A 13455-nucleotide genomic window follows, 5' to 3' on the forward strand; every position below is an offset into this window, starting at 1 on the left:
ACCCTGTGATGGAACCTCACGCAGCTTTCCTGGTCTTCTGCTGCTGACACAGTGTAATTATGTCTTCCTCAGTGAAAGAAGCTCTGAGGTTAGAATGGGGTCAATACAAAAAAAAGCTTGTGTTAGTGAGATGTGTATGAGTTGGTGGGGTGTGTGAACTTCAGTAGATGTTTCAGACACAAATGTTTTAATTTGCTCTGATTTTCAGAAGAACATCAGTAGGCATATATTTCGAAGACAAGACGACATTTTATTCATCAACTTTATTTCAGACACAAATTGGTTCATATTAAAAACAGAACAACAAAAAGAAAACACACAAAAAGAGACTGTTCATCCATTCTCATATTATGTGAATTAATTTTCACTCATGTTAAATACTTGTATGGAAGTGTTTTTCTATGATTCTCCCAGGTGGATGTTTTACCAATCTTCTTACTGGAGATGTTCAGTGTCGCCTCCAGGCCAGATGGGGGCGGTAGTGAGCAAACTAATCCGGACTAAAACAAGACGAGCGAAACTCAAAACAAACCTGTTGCTGCTTACTCTTCTGTCACCACACTAGTTGTTCTAGTGTTTATGTTCCTTGTGTTGATTTTTTTTTTTATTGAAAGCCATTTAATTGTGTGGACTTGAGGCGAATTCATCAAATTCCGCTTCCAGTCAACGTTGGCGGCGGTGTTTACTGATGAGTGCTGCTAACCGCGTTAGAGCTCAGACAAACCGCAGGAACGACCCTCCGGGGAACAGGACCAGCCAGCATGGACACCCGAGAGCCAGTAAAGTTTTGGCGGAAAGAAACCAGGCGGTGGCGGCGGTGGGAGCCTGGGTGGAGAGCGGACAGGATTTCCCGGAGCACCCGGCTGTAAGTTTAGCTTTAAAAAGCAGCCGGCTAGCTAGCTCGGTTTATCCGTTACCAAGCGACCGTTTGTTGGGCTTTGACCTCTCGCTATCCCCACAGTTTGTAACCAGGAAGTTAATGCGTTATTAATTTAACCTAAACTTACAGTTTGGGTTATGGAAATATATAATCATTTTTTATATTAATAATGTATTTTATTAAACAGTAGTTTTGGTTACTATGGGCTGGCAGGGCACATAGTATGGAGTCTTTAAGGTCACTAACAGGCAATAAATTCACCCAACCTTCTTGTGGGATACGAGAGTAAGAAAGAGTCACATGATGTTTTATGGTTGGTAAGCTTCACGAAGATTTAGGGTTTATAAGCTTTACAATGTTCTGGAAGGTTTATCTAGGTAGACTCCTAGAAACATCTGGCAAATGTATCAAGAAGCCAACTCCTTATTTGACCCTGGAATGCAGATCTGTTTTGTTTGTGGCGAGACAAACACAGATAGGATGAGTGTGTAATCAGAGGCGCTTCGTCATTTGACATATTTCAAAAACCATTATAAACCTAGAAACACTTAGCTTAATTTCTGTATCAGCTATTATGAAACAACTATGAGCTAATTCACTTCTACAATTTACTTATAGGTTTTTAAGTACTTGATATTTAATCTAATTAAACCAATACCAACTTTCTGCTATGCAATTAGAAGTAAAAGAAGTAGTTTGTTGGTCTTATGTGTGTGTTACTACAACAGGAGGAAAGACGGAAACCGACGTCAGATAGTATCTGCTGTTTTCTGTCCCGCTTTAAAGCGCTTTAATATTATCTCCAAACAATTTGACCGTTCTTCACAAGAGGACAACATTTGACGGGCCCCGATCTTCCAAGAGGCAGAACAACCCCCAGCTGGGAGAAATAGCCAGAGACGTAAAAGCTCCATCTCAGCCTAAGACTCTACATTTTCCACAGGAACAAAAAGATTATTTCTCTCATCCAGGGTTGCAAAAACAAAACAATGCCATTCTTTTGTTGTAACCCAGGTTTGGGAGTTCTTGGTAGTTTTGTCTTAACACATCTTTTAGCCGGAATATTTTCCAGGAGGGCCAAATTCTTCTAAAGTATGAAATGTCCTTGCCAAAAAGAACTTTGTCCTTGTTATTACCCCAACTGGTTGATTGAGAAATGTGTAAGTATGTGTTGGCCTTTACTTTATCACAGTTCAACACAGATACCATTAGAAAAATACTGAAGAAGTAAGGCTTGTATGGAGTGACTGCCTGGAGACGGCAGTTTGTTCTAAAGCAAAACTGGAAGCATGAAGTTTGCAAAGTCGCATCTTGAAAATATCAAGACTGGTTGAACGTTGTTGTTTTGACAGGCGAGGCCAAAGTAGAGACTATGTTCATCATCTGTGTTCAAGACTATGTTCGGAGAATTCCTAAGAAAGCGTCGCAGTACAAACAGCTACTCAAAACTGTCCAGCATGGTGGTGGAAATGTGATGATCTGGGCTTGTTTGGACACCTTGTAGTTCTTGAGACTACCAAGAGCTCCTCTGTGTACCAAAGGATTCCTGAGTTAAATCTCAGACCATCTGTGTTTGACGGCTGAAGCTTTGGCCAATGATGAGACGGCGATGATGAAAATATGCAGAAAACAGCTGTTAGTTTAGATTTCTGCTCAAGGTAGTTCTACAATATATTAACCCCTTATCAATGGTTTTACTTAGTTTCTACCATGAATATCTTTAAAGTGATATTGTTTTTCTTTGTTTGTATATTGGAGAGAAAAGTGCAATATGGGGTATAAAGTTCAACTTATGTAATTCAGTTTTTGTTCCACCACTACCTTAGGGGTAAAGATCTAAGTTTAGAAATTTGTATTTGGCTATTTTATTGTTAATTGTTATATTTTGTGTGACTGGAGATTTTAGAACTTGATAGCTGAAAGCTCTGTGTTTTGTTTTAGGCCCTCGCTTTGCTGACTGAGGAGCTGCAGGCACAAAAGAGAAGGGAGAATGAAGACAACCTCAGGCGCTTTCAAGATAAAGTACGTCAGCGAGTCGCATATCGAGCTCACATCGGCGAGAGACGACAGCCGCCTCGCACGCATCTCTCGGTAAAGTATTTCCACTGAAAGGGGGGTCTTACAAAAACAAAACGGGAAATAACAGAGATTAATGGCTGATTTGGGTGAAACAAAGCTGAATAACAAGCGTCTAACATCTGTTGCCTTCAGTTGTGGCTTCTTACAAAAATTACCAACAAAGAAATCTTCCAGTCATTTAGAATATAAAATGGCATATTTGTTTTTGCTGTCACTATAAAACATAAAACCAAATTTATTGCAGTCGTCGGTACAAATGTCGCCTTAAGTTTTTATAGATATCAGTGACTGCTTTTGATCCAAAGATTTATTTTTCTGTCAAACAGCCGATCTTTTATATAATCCTTTAAAGTAGTAATATTTCTACAGACTTCTGAAAAGATTTTCTTTATGTTAAAAGAAATTATATTAAAAGTCCCATAAACCTAATAGTTAAAACACTTTGGACTCCATAGAAAGCCATTAGAGAGGCTTTATGTGAATTTTTTAAATGTATTCAATGTTCTTTGTTTTATTCTAGTTATTTAGTCCTCTTTTTAAGTATTTTTTCTTTCATTAAATTTATCTATCTGTATAATTTATTTTCTTTATCTTAGTTTTAACACTTCTTTTTTCTTTCTATTTTTATATCAGCCTTTAGCATCTTCAGTTCAAGGCTCCACGATATGTCGCAAATCTATGGTTAATGCGATGTTTGTATCGCAGAGGACAGTTTGGAGAGCAATAATTGTTGGCTGACATATTCCAAGTTTTACAGACTTACATTTTACTAATATTTAGTGTGTTGGACAGAATCTCACGGCAACAGATGCTCACATCGGACACGATATCTTAACTGATCCCCATCACAGTATTTACCATTATTATCACCAGATTTTCTGCCATCCTGCTGCCCTCCTTCACATCATAAAGGAGTTCACACTCGACTACACATTCCTGTTTTTATTTTATTTTTTTTACTTTTGCATGCTTTGCCTTGTTGAGTTCTTTATTATTTGTTTTTCACTGCGTCCTGTTTTTAGCTTATGTAAAGCCCTTTGTGGAGCTTCGGTTGTGTGTAAAAAGTGCTCTAAAAAAAGACGTAGTCGATTATAGAAAAATTGGCTGCAGAAAATTATCCCATTTCCTGGAAACAAGTATCCCAAATAAAATAAGATGAAAACATTTTCATTGCTTTTAGGCTTTTTATTCTCCACTTTATCAGAATGCCAGCACACACCTATCCTGTATTGGGTTTCATGGGTGGTTTTTCATACCTGGAGCTAAAAAAAAAAAAGAAAAAGGAACTGGAACAAATGAGGTTTTTGTGACTGGCTTGAAGCTAAAAATTGTGAAATGTTTTTGTTCATAAACTGACTCACTAGTTGGTCAGTATAACGTTATTATTTTCCCCGTAGGGAAATTTCCCTCTCAGCCTTGTGAAAAATATATAAAAACACAATCACTCTACAACATTGGCAAAAGAAACGGTAAAGAAAACATCAGCGAAAAGGCAAATATCAATTAAAAACTATCAGACTAAAATGACAACTGATCACATTTTGAAGTCATCAGCTTTTCCATCTGCTGGTCCTTGCTGTCGGCCGTCTGAATCTCCTTCCAGGTGGCAGGAACTGAAATTCACCATGAAGTGGATGATAAGTAGAGCTGAAAATGTATTTTTCCTTTCCTGTGACTCTTAAAAATGTTTAAAATGTAATAAATATTTCCCTTATATAGGACACTTTTGACCAATCTGTATAATCTGATTGAATTTGACTTTGTAAAGTGCCTTGAGATGACATGTTTCATGAATTGGTGCTATATAAATAAAATTGAATTGAATTCTGTCTGGTTGGGTAATCTGGTACTAATCATCTGACTTTCCACCTTTGCTTTTTATTTCATTCGGGGTTTTTTTTGTTTGTTTTTGTCTCCTACTGATAGGCTGCCGTAGCCAGTGAATAAAAACAGATGTAAGGACAGATTCTATCAGAAAATGGCCGTCAACATTCTGTTTTTCATGATGGTGCTTCATTGATATTCTGTGTGGTTCTGAAGCTGCATCCCGGCACACCGGACAGGACTTCAGAGGCTCATCAGCACCTCTGCTAAACATTCAAACTCCTGAAAAAAAGGGCAGACTTGGTTCGGCTGCTGGGCTGATCATTTCACAGTGGACCCGTGTTTTGTTTGTTTGTCCAGGTAACGCCTCGCAGAAGAACCCCCCATTACCAGGTCACAACCCACCAAGTGTCCCCCAACGAGGAGAACATCCCCTCAGGAACGGCCGCGCAGCACAGCAGCTCTCCAGAGGTGAGAGGCGGACGCCGGAGCAGAGAATCTGTGCCGAAACAGATTCTCTGCTAACTTTGAAGACGCTGTTTAGTCTCTGTTGGTGCAGTCTTTATTGCTTGCTCCACACATTTATAAACTCAGCTAAAATCACTGTTGCATGAAACGATGATTATAAAAATGTATACATGTTTTTTTTTAGGTATTATCTGCTTATTTTAAACTATCATCATTCAGCGGAAGGAGAAGTTTGTTCTTAAGTCAAGGGCAATAATTCAGTCGCCAAACCGTGACTGATGAAGACTTTTGCTCCCCTGTTTGGTTTTTGGTCCAGTAGGAATTTCCTGACCTGAATAACAGAAAATCTTAGAAGAAAAGTCGATGATATTGAACAGTATCTGCACACTGCTGTACTAACATCATAATGAATTCATATGTGGAAAATGTAATGTGATCATTTACCCACCAGGGGGCACTAAGGAGTTTCTTGCAGCTGCTCTCGTTCTGGTTCCCCTTTGATGGCGTTAATGTCCTGTTGCTGACGCTCCGAAGGATCAACTTGTGTTCTTCTGTGTGACTTTAACATAATGTGACTATGATTAATGTGGAGTGTTATTTATTTCTGTCACTTTTCCAGCCGAGTGAGTCCATGAGGCAGGTGAGACTCAGACTGGCTGCCTGTCGGCTGATCCAGCAGGAGGAAACGGCGTCAGATCTTCCAGGAGGCAGATGGAACGTCTCTCCGACCAGACATGTGAGCGTCTGTGCCCCACACTTTGTTCTGCTTTTTTAACACACTTCCCATGATCCCATTTTTTGTTGTTGTTGTGTTTTTTTTTTCTTTTCTGAAAGCTAATGATACGATTTGTCCCTCCACCCAGCAGAGAGCCGGTGCTCATGTGCAGAGAACAGAGGAGGATGTTCCTGCAGAGGTTCCTGTCTTTGGCAGTCAACACGAATGCCCCCTTGTTCAGCAGAAGGTGACTTTAATTCCCAGCATGCAACAGTGAAATCAATAACGTCAAGTCAATTTTTTTTAGGATTTCAATTCGAAACGTTTCTACACTGGACAACAAACACACTCAGTATCGACTGAACTTTTAAACTGTTTAGACCTAGTAGATAGTTTCTTATTTAATTACCTTAAATCCACAGTTTCAGTGTTTTATAATGGGATTTATGAAACAGGTCAACCTCAAAGCAATGTTTAATTGTGAATGCCACACAGCTCAGTTTTTTCTCACCTGAGCGGATCACCTTCTTCCACCTGGCTGCTGTACCGCCTAAACAGGATTTCTTGTGGCTTCCCTTAACCAATGACTGTCTTCTTTCCATGCATGCATTAAAGCCAGAATTATAGACGGCACAGTTATCCTGTTAATAGATTTCTTCACCCCCGTGGAGCTCCACCAGAAGCACCACAGACTTCTTCCTCCTTCTGATTAATGCTTTCCTTGCCCAGCCTGTCAGTTTAGGTGCATAACGGACATTTTTACTTAGGAACATCTCAGTAAAGGTGGCAGAAAACAGACACATCACACTTTTCATAGTTTTAAATAAAGTTGTACCTTTCTATCCTTTCACTTCCTCTTTACTTTATACAAAAAAAAGTTATCAGTGAAGCTTCTGGTTGTAATATAATGTGACAAAGTTTGGAAATCGCCAACAGACATGAATAATTTAGCAAGTTACCTAAAAGACTTGAGAGTAAGTTGTTTACTTCTCATTGAAAAAAGGCCAAAAAAATATTTTTCTGCGGACAAAACTCAATTGGAAAAAAAGATGTTGAAAAGGCATTTTTCTGCAACAGGATCATGATGTGCAAATACAGGAATCAGCTGATTTCCTCAAACGTGAATAAATGCTGCTTTAAAAACAGGGATGTGGATATTTCTGTTTCATACTGTCAGATAACGTGTGACGTGCCGGACAGAGCTTCACTTTATGCAATGTCATTGTCTACGGAAACATTTTATCACAGAAAATGTGCTCTTTACCAACAAAGCCTAGAAATCCAGGCTTCAAAATGTTGCAAACAGCTTTGAGGATGTGAAGACTGCATGTCTCCATGTTGCTTTTATCAGTTCAGAGCTTTGGACTGTGCAGCGTTGCTTTCAAAGCTTACCTTTGACAGAAGACCGTTGCAACTGTAAAACGGCGTTGAGTTCCTTTTTAAATATGAATTTACAAAACAGATTCCTGTTTCACTTCATCAAGGGTTAATCAGAATAAGAAAGATACACAGGAAGTTAAAATCGAGTTCTCCCTCGACCTGCTGTGACGGTTTACAGCTCATGGTTGCTTAACTCCAGCTGCGGTTCATTCATGGTCTAAAAAACTCCGGAGCAAAGTTTTATTTTTATTATTTTTTTTATTTTCTTCTAGTCAGTTGTCTACGTGGAATTTCTTCTGATTTTAATGGACATTTTATATAAAAATGCAAAAACACAATGATGTCCTCTTATTAATCCTCAACAGCAGGCCTGGAGTTGATCATTATTCACACCATTATGCTTTTTTTTTTGTTTACTGACTCCCAGCCATCCAGTCAGAGTGAGAGGCAGTCATCCATTTGTCCACCCATCTTAATATTTTTATTTTTTGTGCTCTATTATCTGTCCGTCGATTCATCTGTGTTCTTTATTCATCCATGCGTCGGTCAATTTGTCAGTCTCTGCCTCAAGCGGAGGAGTTTAAGCATCATGGTGTCTAGTTCGCGAGTGACGCTAAGCTAGGATGGAGCGGTAGACGTTCAGACGGATTGGGGCTTCTTCTGCAGTTATGCAGGTGCTGCTCCGGTCCAAAAAGCCAAAAGGTCTGCATTCCGACCCGCAGCTCTGCTCAGGAGTTCTGGATCATGTCTGAAAGAACGAGATTTTGGATACAGGCAGTAATCTCTGTAGCCTCGTGAGACCATCCTGATCTCGCGAGCTTTCAAGGTTTCACTCGCAGATCAGTCTGGCTACTCTCCGTTAAAGAAAATTTGGAGCCGTTCACCAAACGAACGTCCAATCAGCGTTGGCTTTGAGGCGGGTTGAGGTGTGACGCAACGAGAAGCGCGTCAGTTCAGTCTAAACAACATGGCGGCTTCAGCCGATGAAACTAGCGTTAGCGTGGCTATCGAGCAAGTTTTATCGGAATTACAGAGTATTTCTCTGCTGAGCTAACGAGCCTTTACCTGCAGCAGCAAGAGTAGCTTAGCTTGTGGTTGTGTTTTCGTCGTCGCTCGTAACAGAGCGACGACGAATCTGATTGGTTCATTTGGCCCGTCTATCACCAACATAGGCCAATCAGCTACCAGTATTTTCGCCCCTTCCCAAAATTACTTCAACGGAAGGTTTCCAGATGGATATGCGGAGCAAATCTATCTGGCGGAGTCAGGTAATAATCTCTGTACATTGAGTGAAAACTGGAACCAAAGTCAAATTCCTTGTTGCGTGCACAAATTTGGCCAATAAAGCTAATTCTGATTATATTTATGCTTCAAACGGGACAAAAAAATGTAAATAGAAATCTCAAAGTATCATTTTGTAAAAGTGTTGAAGCTGGGAAAAAAAATAGTAACCAGTCTAGAGACCAATAAGGATTTAATTTAGCTGTGTTAGTATAAAGGGCACCGAATAGAAATTCATGCCACACTGTTCAGATTTTAGTGTGTATAAAATCTTTATAAACTTTTTTTTCCCCTTTTGCTTCCCAATTGTGCTACTTTGTGTCAGTCTGTCTTATAAAATCTGAATGAAAAGCATTCTAGTTTGTTTGTAAAATGACGTTGAATACTTTTGCAGGTCGCTGTATTCCTAATTTTCCCCGTCTCCCTGTTTCAGGTGGGCGGACATGTCCAGTCAGATCTTAACAATTCACGCTCAGATCACGGTTCTAATCAGAGCCCAAGAGTCCCGAGGGTTCTCTGGCCGATGGCCGATCAAGAAAATGTGAAAAAGCAGGTAGACGAAGACCTGATCCAGCTAGTTTTCCTCCTTCTGGGCTAATTATCTCAGACAGACGCTGCGTCTTTCTCTGCAGCATCAGTGTCACTTCTTGATGCACCGCCGTCTGGCCATGACCGCCGAACGGGAGCAGGTGAAGGAGAACAAACAACTCAGGAAGCATCTGAAGAGGACTGCGAGGTGACCGGACCGCAGCGGTTCCTCCTGGATCGTTTTCATGTTGAAAAACCTTCACAACAAGGAAAGAAAAGTATCTTTAAACTTTGTCATTTCAGGATCAAAGCAGAAAAAGAAAAGCTTCGTCAGGAGGAGGAGATGAGGTTGGAGAGAGGCCGGATGCTTGCAGAGGCCAAACGGAGACTGGAGGGGCGAGAGCTGCTGGTTCTGGAGCGACTGAAGCAGGAGGAGGAGGAGAGAGCCATGCAGCTGCAGAGGAGGAGCAGAGGGGAGAAGGTCAAAGACCCTGCGAGGTAATCTGCTGCTCATTAGAACTGATATCTCCCCTGCTGACTCATTCTGACTCATGCCGCTGTTTAAATATCGGTTTTATCTGTGCAACGGATGCTGTGTTGCTACATAACTGTGAACATATCCACAAAATGTTCTGACACAAACATGATAAGAGGACAAAAATCAGAAGATCAGTCTGAAATGTTTAAGACTATTTTTCCATCCATTATCCATTATTTTACTCGCTGCCGCCTATCTGCCGGTCAGTGGGTGAGAGGTAACCTGACTCTAGCCAGACGTAAGTCTCGCTCCGCCTAGCTCCACTCACATCCATCTGGGACCTCTCCATAGGAATTTCCTTTATTGAAGGCTGGGCTTTATCAAAAATCCTTGCATATGATTGGATAAGCCACTTGTCTGTCATCTCTATCGACGTGCTATTTCAACCACTCACACCGAAGCCAACCCGTGACGCTGTGAGAGCGACGCAGGAAAAAAAGATAGAGAATTTTTTTAATGTGTTTGTGGCTCTAGTGGCACGCGTTTTATTGACAGTGAGCTGACAGGAAGACAGGCGGCAAAGCGCCATGGAAAACAAAACTTGCCAAATCCGGTCGGGAGAAGGGCGAAAACATGGTTTCCACCAACAAAAGCCTTCAGAGCCGTTCTCTGATGTTCTTTTAATGAAACAATATTAGGTAGATTGGACAACACAGAAGAAATGGCAGCATCAACGTTAACGCTTGCTTCCTCAACGAGCCGCCATTGCTATCAAATCAGTCTCACGTCATGGTCGCGTCTCCACTACGTCACATCTATGAAACTCCAGCCCTGCGTCCTGATTGGCTGGACAATAAAATTGGTTGGAGAAATCACTCTCTACGGAAGATGTCCCAGATGTATGTGAGTGAAGCTAGGCGGAGCAACATACAGCTGGCTTCTGTCAGGTTAGGTGAGAGGTGGGATACAAAAAAACGAAATAATAATAGATGCATTTAAATAGTATTAAACACATATATATGGACTGATGGATGTAGAAGTGTGTAGCAGCTCTGAGCTGCAGCACCTGTCCTGAATAACCTGTGGGGGACTCTCGGCAGGTTTGTCGAGGCTCTGAGAGCTCAGATGAAGGAGCGCCTGTCTCAGATGAGAGTGGAGCTCCCCCCTCTCTGCTGCTGTGCCTCGTCTTTTTGGGACTCCCACCCCGACACCTGCGCCAACAACTGCGTCTTCTACAACAACCCCAGAGGTAGTGGCGGCACACTCTCCCACTCTTTTTATAAATAAACTTCGCCTTGCCGCTGAACCTCTTTGTGAAACGTGTCTCTCCTCTCCGCAGCGTATGCTAAAGCTCTGCAGTCAACACTGGTGAGTTTGGACTTACAGTAAAGGAAGCGGACTTTTCTGATGGAGCTGCCACCTTGCGCTCTGTTCAGTCAAATATTGAATTACTCTAAGTTCTCAAAGCCAGTATTGGGTTATTTGTTGGACATTTCTGCGGTTGCGTCGTTAGGAGATGCGCTTGTGCTGTTTTTCACGCTTACATTTTCTCTTAGCGCTGAATCTGGATTCTTATATTTTATATTGAAAAATTATTAACTTTCCCAGTGATTTTAAGCATTGGAACCCTGATTAGAATAAGTATACTCCCTTCATTCTTGTTAAACTTTACATTTTCTCATTGCAGCTGTAAAACATGAGCTTGTTGATATGGAAATATTCTAATCCAGCATAAACTCGACGTTTCTCATGATTTAAGCGGGACTTTTCTGGAACTGGACTTAAAAATACATTCTTTGGTTGCATTTCCTTAACTATTTCATTGCTCTATTTATTGCATATTATGAAATGTGAATGTGTACATAATTTTAGAAAGTCAGTAAATAATCAGGAATTACGTGCATGTCTAAACTTGAATTTTACTCTCTTTTTTTTGCGGGGGGGTTAGAAGATCTGACATTTTTGCACTGCTGTGTTTTTTTTTTAAGGAACTATTAAATAATATGTCATGTTTCTGTGTGCAACTGCTGAGTTTCTATGAATTTCAGAGTCCATACCACTCTGAGAGACAGGAATGTCCTGATTTCAGTCAGTTTTTAATGTTTTATTTTATGTTTTTTTTTACAGTGCCTTGCAGATGTGTGTTTTTGCAGGGCAGTTGTCTAATAGCTTAATATAAACTAACAAATATTCTTAATTTGTGTGCTGTGCAACGTTCTGTAGCGCATATTTAAAATATGACCCAATACAGACCTGAGAGCACTCCCAACTATCACTAAACTCTTTCATTGTGAAATATCTGCACAGTTTCATTAAAAAAAATACATAAACAGCTACATTGACCATCCAAGAGTGTGTTTTGTTCTTGTTGTTGTATATTCCACCCATCTAGTCAGTGGCCACAACCACTTATCTTTCATTAATAAAAAAATCAAACTAAATCTCCAGTCACTTCTATCACGACCGCTTTTTTTTCCTCTTGATTGAAGCGAACTGAAAACTCATTGAACTGTGACTTTAAAACCAAAGTATGGACCATATCGTGTTTTTGCGCACCATTGCACCTACTATGTTTACCAACTGACCCACTTCTTGCCATGAGTAGGTTTACTTCCCTTTTTTTTTATTTCTCCTGAAGTCTCTGTTGGACTGCCCTGTTATTATCATCATCATCATCATCATCATAGAATAAAATAGTCCTTTATGTCCCACAGTATTCCACTTTAAATGGAATACTGAGATTAAATGTGCAGCTGAGTAGGATGGCCCAAAAGTGTGCAAAATGCTGATTTATAATGGTGTATAAAAAAACACCAAAAGACCATCTATGAAAAAAGCAAAAAATATCTATAAATAACAGCACAGATGTAAATGACTTTTCAAGGTTTGTTAGGAGCAGTGATGGTTATAAAGACTGAACTGCTGGAAGGAAGAATCTACGATAACGCTCGTCTGGGTACCTAGGATGCACTAAGAATCATTATTATTATTGTTGGGGCCACTAATAATGAAACATTGCAACCATTTGCATATGATTATCAAGTTGTTTTTCTTTATTGTTATTTTAGATGTTTTTAAATGTCTTTAGTGTTCAGCCGCGTCTTTAATATCATGTGCATGGATATGTTCGTCGCTCAGCAGTAAATAAATAATGGACATTTTAGGAGAATTGCCAAACCTTAAACATGTGTAAATATTACTATTTCTCATCACCATGGACTGCAAGTGGGCCACTTTATTCAATAAAAAGACTGCTCCTGCTTTAATCAGGAAAAATAATACATTTTTCAAAAGAATTGTTTTTCTTAATCTTTCATTACATTTTTATTTATATCTACAGAGTAAGTAGAGGATATAAGTTAGGAATAATACTCATTTTCCTTTGTAAATACAACAGTAATAAAAGTGCACCCAAGATACTTATTGAAGCTACAGACTGCTTCAGTGTCTTGCTAACATATTTTAATAAGCAGAATGAAGCGTGTGAATCATTTTAAATGTCATCCACAGCTGTAGTCTTTTAAAGCTCCAACATAACCAGCGAGTCGAGGCTGGAACCAGGTCAGTACATTTCTGAGGAGGGATTTGTTCACACCAAAGTAATCCCAAAGAGCCTCTTTGGACTGTTTAAATTAAAGAATTAGTACCGTTTTTAGGGAAAGGTGGTTTTTACTTCAACAATAAAACCAGTAGTAGTGGCTTGTATCCCCCAACCATATATGGAAAGCCACTTCTCATATAATGGTCAGTCAAGAACTTTCATATTCACAGTTCAGTTATGTCAAAAATAATTAAAGCTCTCCATAAAAGGCTTCCTTACTA

At 39.9% G+C, this 13455-nt stretch overlaps 1 protein-coding gene across 2 annotated transcripts; it reads left to right on the forward strand.

Moving 5' to 3' along the window:
- Positions 1-585: 585 nt before the first annotated feature.
- ccdc15 (coiled-coil domain containing 15) lies at positions 586-11983 on the forward strand. Of its 2 annotated transcripts, none has more exons than XM_012881463.3 (10): positions 586-865; positions 2822-2971; positions 5144-5254; positions 5871-5987; positions 6115-6213; positions 9061-9180; positions 9260-9363; positions 9459-9653; positions 10734-10882; positions 10973-11983. In XM_012881463.3, exons 1-10 carry the CDS (start codon positions 689-691, stop codon positions 11020-11022), a joined length of 1272 nt encoding a protein of 423 aa, XP_012736917.2. In that variant the 5' UTR covers positions 586-688; the 3' UTR covers positions 11023-11983. The 2 variants fall into 2 exon arrangements, with proteins under 2 accessions (XP_012736917.2, XP_021163718.2); XM_021308043.2 differs by having other exon boundaries at positions 6118-6213.
- Positions 11984-13455: the final 1472 nt, after the last annotated feature.

This window comes from Fundulus heteroclitus, chromosome 11, assembly GCF_011125445.2.
Source record: "Fundulus heteroclitus isolate FHET01 chromosome 11, MU-UCD_Fhet_4.1, whole genome shotgun sequence".
NCBI classification, from domain to species: domain Eukaryota; kingdom Metazoa; phylum Chordata; class Actinopteri; order Cyprinodontiformes; family Fundulidae; genus Fundulus; species Fundulus heteroclitus.